Here is a 19703-nt window from a genome sequence, read left to right as displayed (position 1 = left end):
GTTCCGTTCTTACTCCTTGACTTTGTGGTTCTGCCTAAATAGGTCTCCTGCACAGGAGTTCGGCCATGAGGCCATATCTGAGGGGTCAGTGTGGTAGTCAGACCACTTTCATTGCATATATACACCGCCTTTTGATGATAATGTAGCTTTCTTCCTCGTTTAAAATGGTGAGGCATCCCAGCGACAGCTTTCCAGTAAATCGGTCACCCACTCCTTCCGGGCCTTTTACTTCACATCAAACAATATTCATCAAGTTCAGACACCCAGTAACATCATCGTGTCTTGTTTCAGAACGTAGTCTATTTATTCTTCGTCCTGTCCTAAGGTGACTACCTACCTACTCACTCCTTGATGATACCAAAAAGCAAAAGAGTTCACCCCCCCGGTGGCGAACGGGGGCTACATCTCTGGCGCACATGCTGGGACTCGAACACGGGACCTCTTCGCCTTCACCGATTAGGCTGTTCGTGGACTTCAACCACTCCACCACCCAGCCAGTTTTGACCTGACCCCCAAAGGGGCGCCTGCTGGCTGGTGACAGGAATGGACTTGAGGGGGGGTATATACCCTTCTCGTGTATTTAGTTAGGAAGGTATGACCTTGTGGAAGATATGACCGATGTAAAGATATCTTCACATCCAAGGAGGTAAACAGAGACACGCAAACGCCATATTCTGCCGGCCGTGAAGTAGGCAATGTCTCAATCGACTGGCTCCTTTTTCTTTCAAAGTTTCCTCCATCCTGAACTCAAAGACCCATCCAGTTCCCGTTTACACTTCCGCCCATACCTTCGAAGCCCGGCACGTATCCGTTCCCGAACATGGCCGAGAACTCGTCGAGCGCAGGCGGCATAGGCGATAGACTCCCATCGAGCCCGAAAAACGGCATCGCCGGCGGCAATGACCCCGTACCCTGCCTCCCCGCGCCGGGAGGAACATGTCCTCCTCCGCCACTAGAGTGCCCGTGTCCTCCACTCCGCCATATGCCCGCAGGATGCGGCGGAATCGGCAGCCCCGCGGCATCAAGTCCATCCCTCTCGCTCCTCGCATCACCACCCTGGCCGTGGCCCTGCGCAGGCGCATCCGTCTTCCATAACATCTCCCACTTTTTAAACCTCGCGTAATCAGACTCCTTCACCCCAGAAGCGCCGCCGTTAGCCCCAGCCCCGCCACCGTTACTCTCGTCCGCCATATCCAGCCTCGAAATGGCGCGCTCAAAGGCCTCGATCAGGGACATCTCCGATTTCGCAGATTCCCCGCCCGCCGACATCTCCCTCAGCATCGCCATGCCTTCCCGCAGGGCGTCGCGGAGGCGGTCCGTCTTCTTCTGGAGGCACTGCGTGATGATGACGAGCAGGGCGGCGCGGCACGAGGAGAATTCCGTGTACGAGGCGCGGGCGAGGCCGACTGTGTTGCGGAGGAGGCGGCATGTTTCTACGACGAGGAGGGCGGCGTCGACGCAGTCTGCTACGAGGACGGCGCGCGGGTGTGTTGTTTTGCTGGTTGAGCTGCTTGTCGTGGCGCGGCCGCCACCGGCACCGCCGGAGGAGGGACCGCCGCCGCCGCCTGCGACTACTGTGACGGCGACGGAGTCCGCGGGGGATCCGGAGGAGCTTGCTGTGCTGCCGCGGTGGGCCGATTCGCGGGGGAAGATAAAGGGGCGGCCGGCGAACATGCGGACGAGGCAGTATTCTAGCCTCAGGTGCATTGTCGGGCGGAAGACGGCGGGGCCCGTGGTCGGGTCCTTGATGAAGGTTGGTTCTGGGAGGCTGTTCCACCAGTTGTGGAGTTGGGCCTTCATCTCGACGAGCTTGGCCATGCCTTCTGGGATTTCGTTCTTTTCAAAAGTTTTGAAGAGAGATCTTGTGGGTTGAATGTTAGTGAGATGAGGGGAGAACAAGGAGGTGTAAAGAAGAGAGCGGAGATAGGGGGCGACTGACATTTGGTGAGCTATTCTGCTGAGGGCGTTGTTGAGCTGGAGGGTTGCTAGCATGTGTGCCGTATTTGGCGGTGCTGAACCGGGCCAGATTTCTGGTCTGTCGACTGGGAGTTCGGCGTCGACGTCGCTTGCTGCGATGGATACTGGCCGGCCGTGGAATATGCCGATTCGCCTGGGAGATAAAGTCAATATGTGAGAAGGAATAAGTGGCTCGTGACAAAAGTGAAGTGTACTCACTTTTCCGTTGTGTAGGCCGTCCACCAGACACGGTTCCTCGTTTCACGAATGACAGGGTCAATGGCGGCCCCGGGATGCTTCCGGTGCATACCATTCTGGATCGCGAGCTTGACCGCCAGGTTCAAGTAAACGTACGACAGCCCCGAGGCGTCGAGTGGTAACGTATAGAGGCCGATGAGCAAACACGCCTGAACGCTCTCCAGCGACGATATAGTAATCACGTCGGGGACCAGCCGGCACGCCTGCTGATAGAACATTATGCCGATGGTGTCCTCCGAAAAGGGGCTCGAGTCGGCGGCGGCGCTGGGTGGGCCGCCCCTCTCGTTCCGGGAGTCGAGGTAGGCGTACTGCGTACCGATGGCGAAGATGATGAGGATCATGCAGACGGTGCCGACGTCGCGGCGCGTCAGGGAGGCCGAGTTCTCGTAGACGAGGTCGAGCCTGTCCATGAGCCAGTGACGCTCGACGTAAAAGTAGCTCGTCTCGGCATGATTGAAGAAGGCCTGGACGAGGAAGTCTGCGACGTAACGGGGCGGGAGGGAGGAGAGGGAGGCTACTGTGTTGGAGGGGGACTGGAGTTCTTCTGGGCGGTAGTATTCTTTGAACTGTGTCTTTGGACCATCCGGGGCGTCCTATGAGAAGGGGGGTCAGCGATGCCGACTTGGTTGAGGTGAAAGGGCGGGCATGCTTACGTTTACACACTGTTCGATCCATTGCTTTATCCGCATGGAGAAGTTCCAGTGTGAGAACTCGCCGGAGTAATCTGCTCGGAGGTCAACATGGCGGTCTACGGGGAGAGGTCCTTCGGGATGCTAGAGCCGAGCCTGTTGAGGGTCCGGGGAAGAGGGAAGGGTAGAGCAGGGGGAAGGTAGGAGAAGGGGAGAGGGAGGAGAAGGGGAGAGGGAAGAGAGATAGGGCCCGCCTTACGTGTGATGTTGTTCTCCAGAGGCTGAACCGTTATCTCGTCAACCTTGAAAGAGTCGGAGCTATGCGACTGCACCTCTGCCTCGGCGCCGACGTCCGGCTCCATGGTGACATCCGCTCCACCGCCAGCACCAGCACCACCGCCGGCCCCGGTCACCGCGCCCTCCGGGCTGGTGCGCGGTCGTCCAGCAGGCGACTTCGTCTTCTCCACGGACTCGGCCAAGGTCTTTAGAGTCTCGGCGTCAAGGGTGCTCTTGCCGGTGTAGTGCGCCAGGAGCCGCTCCATGTAGGACATTCTCTGGCTCAACTGAGCGTCTTCATGATGTTGCGAGTGGCGGGGTCTATTATTATTATACCCGCCGATATGGCCCTTTTGTCAGCCAGATGTTTTACATTGGTGCAAAGAACCCAAGGGAAAGAACAGCATGAGATATCGCATTGAGGAATCTTATAACAGTGCTACGTTTGGGGAAGGACATGGGTATAGAGAAGTAAGAGGTCTATAGGTTCTCACCTTGTCGAGTTTTCCGATCCGGGCTCATCTCTCGTCGTGGGCGTGAGGAACTCGCACTGCCGGCGCAGACGGGTGCACCGGCGGCAAGGAACTCCTCCGTCGCATTTTTCCTTGAGTCGCCGACATCCGTCACAGCTTGGTCGCGTCAGCATGAGGGAGGTTCTCGCACATCAATTGGACCGAGTAACTAGTAATGAAAATACGACTGGACAGGAACGTGGGAGGAAAAACAAAACAAAAGAAATGGGCTTCATCATACGCTCGAACTGCCCTCTTCCGCTCCTTATCCGCTACGCGACGCTGCTTGTGTCGTTGCAGGCGCAAGCCGTCCTCGGGATCCATTTACAACTTCTTCTTGGAGTCGCAATAGCCGATAAGGGGACTGTAGTAGATAGCGAGAGAGGGCGGCAGCAGCGGACTGTGCCGATCAACAGGGCCAGGCGAGGACCCGGGCCGGTGGTGGAGGACTCTCTCTGTCTATGTTCGTCTCTCTGTGTCTCTGGCTTGGTCTTCTTTGTGTGTAGGGAGGTTCGTTTAGGCTCTCCGCGGAAAGTGTTTCCCAAGTGACCCCGCCGTAACGAAGGAGGCCCGTGTTCAGAAAGGAAGGTCTGGTCCTGTCTCTCAATGCCCTTGCAAATTCCTCGGAATTGGGAGTGGGCAAGTTATGCGGGTGGATAAAGGAATGAGTGAGTGAGTGAATGAGAGTGGTTGTTCCGAGTTTGTGTGTGAGGGGAGCTAAGATAGGCCTGCTGGCGCTGACTCTCTGGCTGCGTCTACTACCTGAGTCCTTCGCGCGCCCCATTTCCCAGAAGGCCAGAAGGGGAGGGGGTCGGGGAGGCAGAAGTTCGGCGAAACCTCCAGCGCCGCGGTCGGCGGGGGGGTCGGAGGGGAGCGGACCCGCTGTTTTTTGGTGACCAAGACGCGGGGAAGCCGGCTATATCCTGGTCGGAGCCGAAATGTTGCATGATGCACAAACCCAGGAACCCAGATTCTGGAGTTGCCTTGACTCGTGGTGCGGCATCTGACTGTGTTCTAGACTCGTTCACTTTAGAAGACTCCAATTCAAACTATAGGTAGACAGTCGATGTTGAGTGATGCATTCGCTGACATGGAGAAAGCTCTTACGAGGGGGAAAAGCAAGGAACAAGAGGTTTCTCGAGCTCGAGGATTCGAGGTTGTGTTATTGTACAGAGTAGACCAGTCTCTTATTGACTTATCGTCATATTAGTCAGAGTCGTGGCCCGTATCCCCTTCAAAGCTTCGCCTTCACATCATCCTCCCACAAAGACTTGAGTCCGTCCTCGAGCGGGCTATCGATCCTCTCGATCCTCGCTCTCGACGTCTCCATGATGCTCGGCAGCCCCGTGCTCTCAAATGAAGCCCCATCGCGAATCATGGCCGCCACGCCTTTACTCGAGAGCAGAATCTCCGGCATGCCGTGACCAGAAAATCCGGCAATGATGTACTGCCCCGGCTTCCCAGGCACACCACCCAGATGCGGCATGAAATCGGAGCTGTACCCCATGATGCCCGTCCACACCCTCTCCGTCGTCGCGCCGCTCTCCTCCCACCCGCGGAAGTGCCTCTGCATGTACCCGTCAAAGTACGGCGACGCGCCCTTCACTAGCTCGTCGTCCCGGACGTTGTCGAACCACTCGCCGCGCTTATGCCAAAACATCTGCCGCGCGCCGCCGACGACGATGCTCCCGTCCGCCCGGGGGATGAGGTAGTCGTTGTTTCGCGCGTCGAAGCGGATGCCGTACGTGTTGACCAGGTGCGGGCCGTTGGGGCCCCCCGGGGTGGTGATGCGGCTGCAGAGGCCGCGGACGGGGACTATGCGGTCTTCGTATTGTGGGAGGACTTGAGCTGTGTAGCCGTTTGTGGCTACGACGACTGTGCCGGCGCTGATGGCGCCGCGCGGGGTCTGGATTGTCCAGCGGCCGGCGGCGTCGGGCGTTGATGAGATCGATGTTACTGGCGTGTTGGCTTGTAGGTTCAACCCCTTTTTGAGGAGGCGGTCTAGTAGCTGGTGGACCATTTTTGCTGGCCATAGATGTGCTGCTGTGAAAGAGAAGGCGCATTGAGCGCCCTTGACTCCTGAGACCTGTGTTTGGATGATTAGTCTATATCTCTCATCATCGATGTTGGGGGGGAATAGACTTACCCTTTCAGCATCCTTCTTTGGAGTGAAAGCAACATCCTTCATATTCACGACCCCCGCCTTCACTAATTCCCGATACGCAGCCTCAGTCTCCTTGGCATGCTCCGGATCAAGATACACATCAACCGCCCTTGTCAAGTGGAAGTCGCAATCTAAGCCCTCACTCTCCACGAGCTCCTTGACGGCGTACACATTCGAGGCCTCAAACGCGGCCAACGCGGCTGCCTGCTCGGGACCAAAGAGCTTGGTGTACTTTGGCACCTGGAAATACGTGTCGGGCTTGACGTGCCCGCCGTTGCGACCCGAGGCGCCGGAACACACCTTCCTGGCCTCGAGGATGGTGATGGACGGCGGGGATGGGTTGTCCTTGAGGATGTGGTAGGCCGTGGCGACGCCCGCGAAGCCGGCGCCGACGATGACGATGTCGCTCGCGGCGGGGAGGTCCGGGGTGGTGCGGTGGTCGTCGAGGGGGCGGGGGGCGGCGTTCCAGAAGGAGGGGACGGGGTTGGAGACCGGGGTCCGGTTTGTCGGCTTTGGTGCGGGCATGGCTTGGGGTGTGACGGGATGAGAGGTGGGCTTGGCAAGCTTCTTTCGGGCTTCCCTTTTTCACAATAGGAGGGGCAAAGGTTCACTGGGCAGGCTAGAAGTGAAGCCCGAGCTGATAAGCAATACGCGTGGACTTTCTATATACCAATGTTGGGGAAAACAAGCGCTTCTTTGGGCTGGTACGACTATCAACGTACGAACCGGCACGTTGCAATGAACCAACGTGCCGTTGAAGCTCAATTGGGGCTGCTAAGAAGCACTGGAGGCCGGCAAACCGAGATAAGATGCATCGGGCATGGGACCCATACCCACCGATATCTCTCTGGTTCTAGCTCCGGATCACGGGTGGATGTTAGTGCTTCTTGGAGGGGTTTGTGACGGAAAACACGGCGAGTGTCCGAGACCGGAGGCCGAGCCGGCGGCGGGGGAGGACGGGACCGGCAATTTGCCGGGTCCTCTCTTTTTCTCTCTAAGGTGTGATAAGCAAATGACAGACGCCCAGTGACATTTGATGAAGGATATCCACAGCGAATCAGCTTCAACCAACAACCCGAGAACGATATCTTTCTTCACAGTAGAAAACAATGCATGAAGATTAGTCATTTTGGTCATTATTCCGGGGGAGTTTACCGCTTAGAAAAGCGAGAGGGAGGACTAAACACCCCCATGATCTTTCCCCCATCACACGGATAAGGATTCCCCCTCCCCATCACGCCGTTTACGCCGCGGCCGCCCCCTCCGAAGCGGCTATAATCTTCCGCGCCATGTCCGGCAACTCGGTCGCCATGACATCCATCTCCCCAAACAAATCCGTACACGGCTCCCCCTCGTACACGGCGCACCACGCCCCCTTGAACCCGCACCCCTTGGCCGCCGACGCATCCCACATGTGCGCCGCCGCGAACCACGCCTCCTCCCCGCCAAAGCTCTCCAGCACGGGCTTGTACGCCCTGGGGTCCGGCTTGCCGATGCCGTCCGCGTCGCAGCTCTTGAGGTTCTCCGCGGGCATGTCGATGCCCGCCTTGGCAAAGTACCCGCCCACGCGCTTCGCGTCGCCCGCCGTGAAGGCCCAGACTGTGAAGCCGGCTTCTCGCAGCAGCGTGAAACACTCCTTTGTGCCGGGCCGGGCCTCGAGCTCGAGGAAACGGTCCATGATGTAGGCTACGTCGTCGTCGGTGGCGAGTTTGCGCGGTTCGGGGACGCCGGCTTGGAAGAGCATGCGGTAGAAGAGGCTGCGGAAGATGTCGTAGAAGCGGCGGTAGCGGCCTTGGATGGAGAGGTAGGTGTACTCGCGCTCGGCGGCCTCGATCCAGGCGAAGCTGAGGAGGGCGGGCTTGATGTTGTGTTGTGCGAGTTTGGGGCCGAGACGGGTTTCGATGGCGCGGGGGATGGCGTCGTAGGACATGCAGGTGCCTACGATGTCGAAGACGACGTGTTTCTTTGGTGATGACATGTTTGTATGTGTGTGTGTGTGTGTGTGTGTGTGTGTGTGTGTGTGTGAAGGAGCGTTCACGAAGTGATTTTGATTAAGTGTGTGAAGAACCTCTTTTTGGGTAAGGTGAGTTTGCGTGATTGCGAACCTGGTCTTGAAGGTTTATATGAGACCATCACGAACTTTTCAGCCATTGAAAATAGACCATTATCAAGAAAAAAAGGTGATAGATAGCCTCATCACCGGTGCGCATCATCGCCCTATCTCGGCGCCTAGGCCCGCGGGGATGAGCGGGGTACGGTGTACCACCGCACGTGTCATGCCGCGACGATCCTTGTTACCCCAGCCGGCTGCTCTGGCGGATCCGACGAACCGGTTGCGTATCACTCGACGGGGCGACCAGTCCCGAGAGGGGGATGCCCCGAAAATAGAGACCGCAGGTATTTCCCGGTTCTTGCATGATAAGCTACCGGCCGCCAGCCGCGCTACCCGTTGGTTCCGCCCGGTAGTCAGTATCCCCTTCCCGACTAAGACTGTGCGGTGCGGTGGTAGCTTTACCCGACTAGCCATCTGTCGGACAAAGATCGTGGGGAGGGGGTCCTGAATGGGTACACTAGAAATGTGTGTTTTACTTATCGTTGAGGCTTGCGACTCAAGGCCTTTGGAAGATTGATCTCACGGAGAACTTGTCATATTACCCGAGTCAGCCATCCATACCAAGATGAAGGTGGGAACTATTGGTGATGGCTTTGACTTGACAGCTTTTTGTCCATAGAAAAACATGCGTCAGTTACTCGAGTCTTCAACCAAGTTGCCCCATTCCGTTTGAGAGTTCACTATGAGAAGGTTGAGGAGATATGTTCCGTTTTCAAGGCCATCATCGGCTCTGTCATTATGGTATCAAAAAGAAAAAGATCTCCCTAAACCGTGATCCCCACCTTGGGTCTACCGTCGGAGCTGTAAATCCATGCTATGCTAAATCCGCCAAATTTTTGATTTCTTTTCCCGTCCATGCCATGCTTTCGTGATAAAATGTTGTTTACAATGAAGAAAAGGTCTTCTCAAATGCAGAGATCAAAATGGGCACTGTAGAGATGTATGTTAGACTCCTGGTCGTATAAGATAAGGTGAGTGTTTCTTCAAGAGACTTACCATGCGCCTCCTCAAAGATGAGCATGGGGCGGAGACGGATGGTCTCCTTGCCGCAAGCGCCAATGTTGACGCCGAGGCGCTTCATCGAGCTCGTGACGGCAGCCGCGCTCTGGGTGTCGAAGGCGACGTAGGTGCCCTGGCCCTTGCCGCGAAGGTTCATGACGTGGTCGGGGTACTTTTGGGCGAGCTTCTCCATCTCGGCGTAGAGGACTTCACCAACGCGAGCCTATAGCACGTGTGAGTTTGTAACTCATGATGAGTCTGGAATGGTTAACTTACGGTCTGCTCTACGAGCTTCTTCTCGCGGATCTCGTCAATAACTGCCTTGCAGACGATGACGCGGGCGGCATCACCCATCCAGCTGCAGGCTCGTTAGCGGTGGTTCAGTTAAAGACGACGATGAAAGGGATGACATACGTGTTGAACTGGCGGTAAGCCTTGTCGGGGACCAGCATGCGGTCGCCAAAGTAGTAGCCGGCAGTCTGGGCCTTCTTGGAGAAGGTGACGATGTCGGGAGGGGAGGTGAGGTTCCAGTGAGCGTGGCCCCAGAACTTGCCAGTAGCGCCGAAGCCTAATCAACATATGAGTGCGACTGCATAAATTTTTCATATCAAGGAGAGCCACTCACCAGTCTGGACCTCATCAACAATCATGACAACAGCATGCTTCTGCGTGATGTCGCGCAGACCTTGGAAGAAGGCAGGGGAAGCGTGGTTATCGCCGCCCTCGGACTGGATAGGCTCAACGATAACAGCAGCAACGGGGCAGTGCCAGCTCTGAATCAGCTCCTCCACCTCCTTCAGGCAGCGCTTCTCCTCGGCCTCGTTCTCGGCCGCGTACTTGTCCAGGGGGTACTTGAGCGCCGGGAACGAAGCCTGGGGCCAGTTGAACGAGGGGATATCGAGCTTGTGCACGGCCTTGCTGCGCGTGGTGGACAAGCTGCCGAAGCCGCGTCCGTGGAAGGAGTTCTTGAAGCTCATGATGGCCAGCTCGGGGGAACCGGGGGTGGTGTTGTGCAGGCACGAGTGGATCTCCTCGTGCGACCACTCGGCCTCGCCGCGCTCGCGGCGGCGGTAGAGCATGAAGGCGGCCTTGTAGGCCAGCTCGTTGGCCTCGGAGCCGGACTGGGCGGTGAAAATGTGGTTGAGTCCCTCCGGGGCGGCCTTCATGAGGCCGTTCTGGAGGAGGTCGTGCCAGGCGCCCGAGGGGAAGTTGCCGATGGCGGGTCTGTTGACGAGGGCGGAGATCATCTCGGGGGACTTGGCGGCCTCGATGAGGGTGGGGTTGTTGTAGCCTACCGGGATGGAGGCGATCTGGGAGTAACTGTTTTGAGAACCGGGGGAGATTAGCGAGATGCGGGTCGATTGTGGTGTGCCCGGCGAGGTGATCGGCGGCTGCGGCTCCGGGGAGTGGACTTACACATCGAGGTACTTGTTGCCGTCAACGTCGACGATGCTACAAAGCACCTGTTGTTAGCACGAGGTTCTACCAAGACAGCCGATGGTTGCTGCGTACTAGTTTCCGGAACTCTTGTCGTAGTCGACGACGAAGTGAACGGCGCGGGCGTCAAAGAAGGTATCGAGCTTCTTTGCGCTGGCCTTGGAGATAGGTCCAGGGACCTCCGTAGTGACCGAGTGCTCAATAACAGCGGGCATCTTGAAGGTCTGGTATTGATCTGAGCAACTGAGCTGTGGTGATCTTGTAAATGAGTCTCGGAGAAGGTGCGATACAGTGTAAGGTGTATGTATATCTGTTTTTTTCAGAGACTCTTGAAGCTTGCTTGATACAAAAACCCATCGTCAAGTGTTGGGAGATCGCGTATTTATCGTCCGTGGTTACGCCCGAAAGCTTCCGTTCGCCCCTTCTGCGTGTGGGAGCCGGGCACGAGCCGGCCGGTCCCGAACCGGCGCCCCATCCGGGCCCAGGCCAAGGCGTAAGAGTGAACCCCGCCAAATCTCCATTGAATCTAGCATGACCCATCCTTAAAATCCCGATTGCGGCTCATTCCAAACACACTGTGCATTGAGGCGTTCTGGGGCGAGAGTTTTAGTGTACAGAATTGGTCTATTTTCTTGCCATTTTCAGCGGGTTCAAATCACAAGATGTGTCAAACCCCCCTCCGAGTGCCCCACTCCGGGCCCGGGCCGGTCCCACTCAAAACCACAATTGTCGTTCCCACACCGGTATCAGACAGGCGACAACGATATCGCACTGTCGCCAACTTTGACGCCATCGTGAAAGGGTTCATATAAACAGTCGACCGCATGAGGCTGTCCGGCTTACCGCGGTGTTTCTGTAGTCATCAGACCACTTTTCTGCAGGAACCAAGATCGAGGTGCATTACTTTTACTCACAATGGCATCAGCACATCAAGTAAGTGGGGTCCTCCCGTTAGAGGACATGAGCCTCTTAGTGAATGTCATTTGTTTGCTAAACTATTGTGATGTTACAGTTGAAAGATGCTTCCCTGCTGAAGACATCATGCTTGGTCAACGGGCAATGGATTGGCGCCAAATCTGAGAAAGTATTCTCAGTCGAGAGTGAGTAGTTCACCACCACATCAACTCGGCAGGAGCAGCCAAGCTGACACTCTCACCAGACCCTTCAACCCTCACCGAGGTAGCAAAGTGTCCCGAGTTCGACGAAGCCGACACCGAAGCATCCATCCTCGCCGCCCACGATGCCTTCAAATCCTTCCGCAAGACCCCGGCACGCGCCAGAGCGCGCCTCCTTCGGAAATGGTTCGACCTCATGATGGAAAACGCCGACGACCTCGCCAAGATCATCACCCTGGAGAACGGCAAGCCTCTGGCCGACGCAAAGACGGAAGTCAGCTACGCCGCCTCCTTTTTCGAGTGGTTCTCCGAGGAGGCGCCCCGGATCTACGGCGACACCATCCAGGCGAGTAACCCAAGCTGCCGCCTCGTCACTCTCAAGGAGCCTATCGGCGTTTGCGGCCTCATCGCGCCGTGGAACTTCCCTGCGGCCATGATTACACGCAAGGTCGGCCCCGCGCTGGCGGCCGGGTGTACCGTCGTCGTCAAGGCACCGGCCGAGGCACCCCTGACGGCGCTGGCTCTCGCCGAGCTCGCTCATCGCGCGGGTATCCCTGCGGGCGTGGTGAACATCATCACGGCCCTGGATAACACCATTTCCGTAGGGAAAGTGCTGACGACGCACCCGGTCATCAAGAAAGTGTCCTTCACCGGCTCGACGGGCGTCGGAAAGCTGCTGATGAACCAATGCTCCTCAACACTCAAGAAGTTGTCCTTTGAGCTCGGCGGCAACGCCCCCTTCATCGTCTTCGAAGACGCCGATCTAGACGCGGCGCTCAAGGGCCTCATCGCGTCCAAGTTCAGAATCTCGGGCCAGACGTGCGTGTGCGCCAACCGGATCCTGGTCCACAGCAGCGTGTACGACAAGTTCTCGCAGATGGTCGTGGACGCCATCAAGACCTTTACCGTCGGCGACGGGTTCGCCGAGACAACGACGCACGGCCCGCTGATTCACAACCGCGCCGTCGCCAAGGTCGGCGAGCACGTCAAGGATGCCGTCGCCAAGGGCGCGCGGGTGCTTCTCGGCGGCAAGCCCCTGACCGAGCTGGGTTCCAACTACTTTGACCTCACTGTGCTGGCGGACATGAAGCCCGGCATGAAGATTTGCTCCGAGGAGACGTTTGGGCCCGTGGCGGCGTTGTTTGCGTTTGATACCGAGGAGCAGGCTGTCGAGCTTGCTAACGATGCGGACGTTGGTCTTGCGGGGTACTTCTTCAGCAAGGACGTGTCGCGGTGCTGGCGTGTGGCGGAGGCGCTCGAGGTTGGCATGGTTGGCGTAAACATTGGTAAGTTGTTCAGTTGTGAGAGCATTTGATGGAAGACTTTTGCTAACGAGCTACTTCTAGGAGCAATTAGTGATCCCGCTGCGCCCTTTGGTGGCGTGAAGCAGAGCGGATTTGGCCGCGAAGGAAGCAAGTATGGCATTGACGAGTTTTTGGTCACCAAGATGGTTATGACTGGCATTGAATAATGCCGCTTTTCCTGTCATGATTTATTCTCTTTCTTAGACTATACCCTACCAAGTATCTTAGATGATAGAATAGAATACTTTTCCACGAAAAATGTGCCTTTCCTCATGACCACTGCCATTGGTATCCCCTGGCCCCGCCGGGAGTAGGAGTGATAGAGATAGAAGCAAGATATTGAGAGGAACTAGGGTAGTTTGTCACTCACCCACCTACCTTCTTTCACAGGTAGTCAAGCGTAGCTTACTCACAATGCTCTTGGTGTCATAATTCGAGAGGAATTGTAGTTTAAAGCCATCATTTTTGAAAGCCAAAAGGCCATCACGGTTGAAATGGTCATGATGAGAAAGAAAAATAGCTATTTCAGACCACAAACCTTACCATTAGTGTACCCCACTAGACCATTAAGGCGTGATTGACCCTTCCATGTGAAGAACACGCTTCTTTCTGGCTCTGGGAATATAAACTCATGAAGGTCATGACCCATATTCCAAGTAGGCTCCGTGGCTCCAATCCACTAATTTAAGATTGTGTATTGCAGGTTTATACTGACTTCCATCGGGTGTCAAAAGGTTCTCCTTTCTCTTTGAGATTCGCCCAGTCAAGCCACTCGGGTACCTTGGTCTTCCTTTCATTTTAGTCTAGTAGTCCAAGGATGGGTACCTGCTAGACGATAAAGGGGCATGAGGGAGATTTTCCTCCTGGTGAATCCCTATTATCCTGGAAGAACACAAAGAAAAGGTAGGCCATTCATTCATTGTCCAGTTGGTCACTTGCTGCCTGGATATGTGCCTTTTTGGCAAAACTCTCACCGAGCCACCTGTCACCCTCCCTTTGTGTTGACCTGGAGCCTCAGGCGAGAGAAAACCTGAAATCTCTTCACTGTAGGTAAAGAGGTCATTTTATCCATCTCAAAGTGGAGTCAGGTGACCTCTAGGCAGTACGGGAGGCAAAGTAAAGGACTTAGAGCCTTTCACGTTCCCGTCCATTTGAGAACCTTCTTCTAGCACCTTGGAGGCTGTAGGCAGATATTCTTTCTCCCTTCCAAAAAAATTCCTTCCTATTAATACTCGACCGGAACACCTCTTCTTTTGGTCCGATTTGCGCCACGCAAATTCTATTTCTTCTCAAATCGCGCGCCTCTTTCGGAAGATCACGCACAATTCGGTCTACTATCACATGACTCAACAGTCTCATCGCATGCGTGGTATCTGCATACAACACATTCAAGATGCCGCCAAAGGCTCCCATCCAGCAACCTGAAGTCTCTGACGATGATTCCGGTGAAGATAGCATCGGAGCCATCGAAATATCACCGACAAGCTTGGCGCAGCCAACGGAATCTCAACACAACCAGCCCCAACCTGGAGCTCAGAACGCCTCGACCCAACCAATTCCCATTCGCTTGACCAACCCAGTGAAATACTCGTCCGAGTACTCTACCTCTCCGGACTCAGCAACTCCATTCGTTCAGTCCATGACCTCCTCATACGAAGCACAAGCACCTTGGCCGTCGCGCGAGCATACTTCGCCTTCTGGGTCTGAGGATAGTCCGCCCAAAGGCAAGCAGCTGCCATCAACGGCCGAGCAGCCCCCCAAGAAGCAAGATGGGCCCTCGGACGAGCGACCTCAACCTCAACTGCAACCGGAACCGCAACCGCGATCAGGCGATCGACTTCCTACCAACACGAAGCCTGCAACCTCATCACAGTCACGAAATGTGCCTCTCATTGACGATAACAACCTGTCCAAAGACTTCAAACAATACGAGAAGGGAAGCAAGTTGGTGCTCACCTACCAAGCTCCGCGCCGACCTTACGGTCGTTCCGAGTATCCCAATCCTCCAGGCATCGACAGCGATGACAAAGTTCTGTCCGAAGCCGAAAAGCGCCTCTCTCGCACTGGCTTGGTCTATCACGACCGACATATCAGCAATCCTATTGTCGGCCAATACAAGGCCACTGTCCACCTCACCGTCATGAAAATCATATCCGGTGGGCCTGTTGCTGGCATCCAGGTCATTCTGTGCAAAGTTGACGAAGCCAATTACGATGACGGGATGTCTAAGAAACATAAAGGAACCTTGCTTCGAAGTGTTTCACTCTTGAGAACGAAAAGCACACGGGTGAAGAAGCGATTCGCCAGGTCCTCGATAGCGAACTTGTTCAGCCAGGAGAATGCGGGTAGTTCCTCTCTATCTCGAGAAACCGGGAGTAAGAAAGAACCAGACGTCGCCGGTAAGGCCCCAGTTGTGGAATCTCTCGACGGTGAACGCTTGACCGTGGGTCAGCTTGCAGTCCTCAAGGTGTACGATGCCATGTTCTACCCCTTCCAGTATGGAATGTATCAAGGGCCCTGGAAGGTGACATCTAGAGCCGATCAGGAGCATAGTCGCGAGGCCGGTGCTTATAAGCATCTCTGGACTCACAAGAAGACTGGATATCCACACCTTGCACCTCAATACTACGGATCCTGGGCCATCAAGCTGACGACTACAAATTCAGCTGTGAAGGACAAGCAACGATTCGCCAGAGCCATCATCATGGAGTATATTGAAGGCACCAGCATTGAGGAGCTTTGTTTCCGGACCGCCAAAGAATACCTTCTAGTTCCTCGAAACATGAAGCAGTGCAAGATGGCCGATGGCACCACTTGGGATCTTGATAGGAAGGTTCGCTTGGACGTCTTCAAGGAGCTCCTGGGAGGCTACGTAAATATGCTTCATCACGGGGTTAACATGCGTCTCGATCCCCAAAACATTCTTCTCACGGGTAAACGCGGAGACGAGGTTCTCAAAGCAGAGCAACCTCGTGTTGTGGCAATTGACTATGTCGATGCGATGATCGACGATGAGAGGAAGGAGCCTCTCAGGATCTACCAAATTTGGGAGAAGCCGCCTCATCCCTGGGGCGAGACGTCTTTGCCAAAGATGCAATACTTTCACGGCTGGTTTCCCCATCATTGGAAGCCAGGGCACTTCGACAGCTGGCTGATTCGCACTTTCGGACAACTTGACGACCCGAAATATACGGATCCCAATATTTCGAAGAACCCTGAACTGTCGAAGGCCCGTCAGGCATCAAAGCAACCTGAACTGGACCAAGACTCTCAACCTTCGCATTCTTGAGCATACGTAACGCGAGTGGTGAGGGGGTTTCTATCATGATACAACGGATACAACGCCTTGGGATTGATCACCGGCCAGGAGACACTGAATGTGGCGGACTGAAAGTTTGGAGTCGGGTATGGTGGAGGAGGCACATCCACAAAGTGATATCAGTACATCAGATAAGGGGATGAGAATTAGGAGCATTCGAACGCGAATGAACCAGAGATGATTCTGATGAATATCTTAGTTAGGGTCGGTCTTCCCTCAGCAGGAAGCTCATTGCTGTCAGTAGGTAGCTCAACATGGAATCGCTTTGATAAAGCCCACCTGACTTGGTGCTTTGAGTGAATTGAATGGGAAAAGATTTCCCGCTGTTGAACATGGGGCATTTTATCCAAGGTGCAGAAACAGGCTATGCTGGTGCGCCAAGTAGTGGTAGTGGCACCTAGAAATTGAGAATGTTTTGAGTCGCAAGCTAAGCATCCAGTCCACTGCGTACCTTTACGCACTTACCTCTGTTTCCGTCGTTGCTCTTATCCCTGTTACTACTATTCTTTCAACCTAATGGGTTCTACTCTTGATGTGTTCCTTGAAGAATGTTCTTCAAGAAGCGTGGTGAGGTAGTGGTCGTGAGAAAAGTGGCCTCCCTGTTCAACCTAATGCTGCTACGACATTGTGACTTTTCTGCTATACTTGGGTACATGAAACCAGTTACTCATCATGTCTAGCCGCTACCTTCATTAAATAGTACCCTTCTCATCCTGTGCGCGGAGCGGAGTCTTCTCATCATGCTCCTCCTCTGCATTGCCCAACGAAGCAGTCTTTCTCATGAGCTCACGAACCATCGTGTCGTCTTGCTTGCGCTGCTCCCCGCGCTTCCTCTCAGCCTCCTGCATCCTCTCGCTTTCCTCAAAATCCCGAATTCTCCGAGCTGCTCCCTCCCTGCGTTCTTGTTCCTCACGCCGAGCGTCCTCCTCGGGGTTGTCGGTGGAGCGACGGAGCGACGTGGTTTGCCACACTGCGACAATGACGATCACCTGGAAGAGCGCGGCGGAGATGCCAAGCATAGTGAGGCCGGGGTCGGGCATGATGAGATATCTTGTCTGCTGAGGTATGTCAGAGATATTGCGATCGGCTACTCACATGCAGAGGGACTTACTGCGTAGAACAGAGGTTGTTATGTCGATTTCAATTCTTGCTTCGGTGGGCGCGTTCAAGTCTGGCGCAGTGTGATGTATCTTTGCGGGTGCGTCTTGGTGGATGAGTATGGACGGTCTGATAATTATTGTAGATGAGAAGGAGACAGAGGAGAAAGATTCTCCCGAAAGAGGATGCCGGAAAGGTCGGCTTTATGATTCAGGACAAAAGATTTCTTCCGCCCGTGGGTTTGTAACACCTTTTCGGCGGTGTACCTCTGTGAATACGGGGGACACGGAAGCCAGCCAAAGTCCGAGGGCTTCGGGTCCGAGTGGGGCACATCGGGGGCTTAGGTGGTGGGCCGAGCAGCCCCGGCCCTCCGGGTGCCACCCCGCTCTCCATAACCGAGATCCACAATTTCTTCTCAAGATGACGGCTGACGGCGAGAACCATGTGCTATGAAAACCTAATGTCAGGTAACTAGGTAGGCTGGTAGATCACTGAACGCCTACTTGGCTCCTGGAGCTTTTCTTTCTCTCGAAAAAATAAAGTAAAGGATGTAGGTTGGCTGGAGGGCACCCAGATGACTCCAACCACAGTCTATGGTTTGCTTGAGAAACGTACCACTAGTTTGGCGCTTGCGTAGAGTAAGCAGAGATTGACTCTCCATTTGAGTAGAAACGTATACGAAAAATAGTGATGTAATCATCCCACGTTCTCTGTCCTGCAAAATGTCATGAAAGTCACGGAGGCCTTCAATCGTAAAAGCTCGTCGCTTGACAAAATTATAACGGTATTCTTCACACGTATGGAGTTCTGGGTCTTGATATTTTGCGTAATATGTGCAATGTGTGATGCATCAAGCATGATATTTACGTCCTCGACGGTAAAGTAGTAAGATATGTACATGAATCTGTCGTTGGTCTCTTTGCGTGTGCCCGACTCAACACCTCCCCCAATTACAACCACTGAAAGACTCCAACAGGAGAGATAAAAAGGGGGCAAGCAATCCAAGCAAAAGCGCTTAGAGCTTGCCGAAGCCGGCGCTGGTGGCAACAGCCTTGGCGTCGTTGGCGGTGCCGGCAGAAGCGACGTTCTTACCGGCGAAGTTGGCGAGGATGGAGGTGTCGGAGCCGACTAGGGTGCCGCTGGAGCCGTAGGCGTTGAGCTGGCAGGCGTGGCCGAGGTTGGTGGAGCACTTTGCGTTGGTGGTGGAGTCGGGGGAGGCGAAGACCTGGCCGGCGAGACCGGTCTGGTAGGCGGCGACGACGTTCTGGAAGATGTTGCCCTCGGCGACGATCTTGGCACCGGCATCGGCCTCGAACGCGTGGCCGGAGTTGTCGTACCAGTAGTTGTTGACGGCGTGGAGGAGACTGTGATGGATTCTTGTTAGTCGGAAAGTTCGCTAGCACCAAAACTGGAAGGAATTATACGTACGTGTTACCGGCGACCTTGGGAGCTCTGCCAGAGGTGTGGTGGACGTAGTTCTTCTTGAAGGTGACCATGTCGTTGCTGCCGGTGAAGTAGAGTCCCCAGTAGTGGTGACCGTCGCAGGTGGCGGACCAGGAAGAAGAGCCGTCAATCTCGTTGTTGGAGATGGTGACACGGTTGGAGGCGCCGTTGCCGAGGACAATGTGCTGGCGGCCGATCAGGGAGGTCTTGACGTGGTCGATCCAGACGAGGTCGGAGCCGTCGAGAGTGATGGCATCACCACCCCAGACGTACTTGGGGTTCAGGTTGGTGATGTGGATGTTCTAGCACCGGTAGTTAGCCCCTGGCCGGCATGATAGTGACTAGTCCAGTGAAATAAGTCTTCATACCTGGATGATGATGTTCTTGGCGCCGCCGGTGATGCGAAGACCCTTGCCAATGATGACACCCTTGCTGCCCTGTCCGATGAGGGACTTGTTGGAACCGAGCTTGATGGGGTTCAGGCCAGCGTTGTCGTAGCTATGAAGTGAGGAAGTTAGTATCATGAAAGTCACTGTATACCCGCAGGATGTAAGTGATTCTCTACGTACGTCGTGGAGACCTTGGGGGCGTTGGGCTGGTAGTTGGTGCACCAGTTGTCCTTGTTGATGGCAGTCTGGCAAGCAGAGCCAGTACCCCAAGGAGCGCAGCCGGTGGCAGTGGTGGTACCCTCAGTGTTGCGGAAGTCAAAGGTCTTGGTCAAGACGATGACGCGGGCGGAGGAGTCGGTGAGGTAGGAGACGAGCTCGGAGGTGGTGGAAGGGTAGACGGGAGTGGCGCTACCACCACCGGTGGTTCCCTTGGCGAAGCCCTCAGCGGCGCCAGAGACGGCGTCGGCTGCGAGAGCCAAGGGGGCGAAGGCAGCCAGTGCCACGGAGAGAAGAGCAGATCTCATATTTAGAAGGCTTTCGAACAAGAAGAATAAAAAGGTAGATACAAAAGAACGAAGAGGGTTTGGTCGGATGTGAAAGAGAGACAAGAGGACGAAAGCCGCTGGAGTAAGAAGGGAGCTTCCAAGTCAAAGAGCGCGGCTCAAGGTCGATCATATATGTTTGTTTGGAA

General features: G+C 55.2%; 8 protein-coding genes across 8 annotated transcripts; 2 read left to right on the top strand and 6 right to left on the bottom strand.

The window, feature by feature from the left end:
* Positions 1-747: 747 nt before the first annotated feature.
* CPAR01_02509 (fungal specific transcription factor domain-containing protein) lies at positions 748-3955 on the bottom strand (the record flags this gene model as incomplete). Its single annotated transcript, XM_060486796.1, has 5 exons — positions 748-2110; positions 2176-2807; positions 2868-2977; positions 3103-3469; positions 3845-3955. The coding sequence occupies 5 exons, from the start codon at positions 3953-3955 to the stop codon at positions 748-750; spliced, it is 2583 nt and encodes an 860-aa protein (XP_060354124.1).
* A 910-nt stretch (positions 3956-4865) lies between these two features.
* CPAR01_02508 (FAD dependent oxidoreductase superfamily protein) lies at positions 4866-6320 on the bottom strand (the record flags this gene model as incomplete). The annotated part of the gene is made up of 2 exons (XM_060486795.1): positions 4866-5717; positions 5778-6320. The coding sequence occupies 2 exons, from the start codon at positions 6318-6320 to the stop codon at positions 4866-4868; spliced, it is 1395 nt and encodes a 464-aa protein (XP_060354123.1).
* Positions 6321-7038: 718 nt separating this feature from the next.
* CPAR01_02507 (catalytic activity protein) lies at positions 7039-7773 on the bottom strand (the record flags this gene model as incomplete). The annotated part of the gene is made up of 1 exon (XM_060486794.1): positions 7039-7773. The coding sequence occupies one exon, from the start codon at positions 7771-7773 to the stop codon at positions 7039-7041; it is 735 nt and encodes a 244-aa protein (XP_060354122.1).
* A 1018-nt stretch (positions 7774-8791) lies between these two features.
* On the bottom strand, positions 8792-10658 carry CPAR01_02506 (4-aminobutyrate aminotransferase; the record flags this gene model as incomplete). The annotated part of the gene is made up of 7 exons (XM_060486793.1): positions 8792-8838; positions 8905-9130; positions 9184-9265; positions 9322-9475; positions 9533-10227; positions 10324-10359; positions 10420-10658. Coding segments are annotated over 7 exons (1479 nt in total), but the record flags the coding sequence as incomplete, so codon positions are not given.
* Positions 10659-11259: 601 nt separating this feature from the next.
* CPAR01_02505 (succinate-semialdehyde dehydrogenase) lies at positions 11260-12930 on the top strand (the record flags this gene model as incomplete). The annotated part of the gene is made up of 4 exons (XM_060486792.1): positions 11260-11277; positions 11357-11444; positions 11504-12745; positions 12806-12930. 4 exons carry the CDS (start codon positions 11260-11262, stop codon positions 12928-12930), a joined length of 1473 nt encoding a protein of 490 aa, XP_060354120.1.
* Positions 12931-14156: 1226 nt separating this feature from the next.
* CPAR01_02504 (uncharacterized protein) lies at positions 14157-16052 on the top strand (the record flags this gene model as incomplete). Its single annotated transcript, XM_060486791.1, has 1 exon — positions 14157-16052. One exon carries the CDS (start codon positions 14157-14159, stop codon positions 16050-16052), a length of 1896 nt encoding a protein of 631 aa, XP_060354119.1.
* Positions 16053-16774: 722 nt separating this feature from the next.
* Positions 16775-17122, bottom strand: CPAR01_02503 (uncharacterized protein; the record flags this gene model as incomplete). Its single annotated transcript, XM_060486790.1, has 1 exon — positions 16775-17122. One exon carries the CDS (start codon positions 17120-17122, stop codon positions 16775-16777), a length of 348 nt encoding a protein of 115 aa, XP_060354118.1.
* Positions 17123-18195: 1073 nt separating this feature from the next.
* Positions 18196-19536, bottom strand: CPAR01_02502 (pectin lyase; the record flags this gene model as incomplete). Its single annotated transcript, XM_060486789.1, has 4 exons — positions 18196-18544; positions 18609-18925; positions 18992-19121; positions 19193-19536. 4 exons carry the CDS (start codon positions 19534-19536, stop codon positions 18196-18198), a joined length of 1140 nt encoding a protein of 379 aa, XP_060354117.1.
* Between the last annotated feature and the right edge of the window lie 167 nt (positions 19537-19703).

Source organism: Colletotrichum paranaense, assembly GCF_030867605.1.
Source record: "Colletotrichum paranaense strain IMI 384185 chromosome Unknown Scaffold_2.1, whole genome shotgun sequence".
NCBI classification, from domain to species: Eukaryota; Fungi; Ascomycota; class Sordariomycetes; order Glomerellales; family Glomerellaceae; genus Colletotrichum; species Colletotrichum paranaense.
This window is presented reverse-complemented; position numbering and strand designations above follow the sequence as displayed.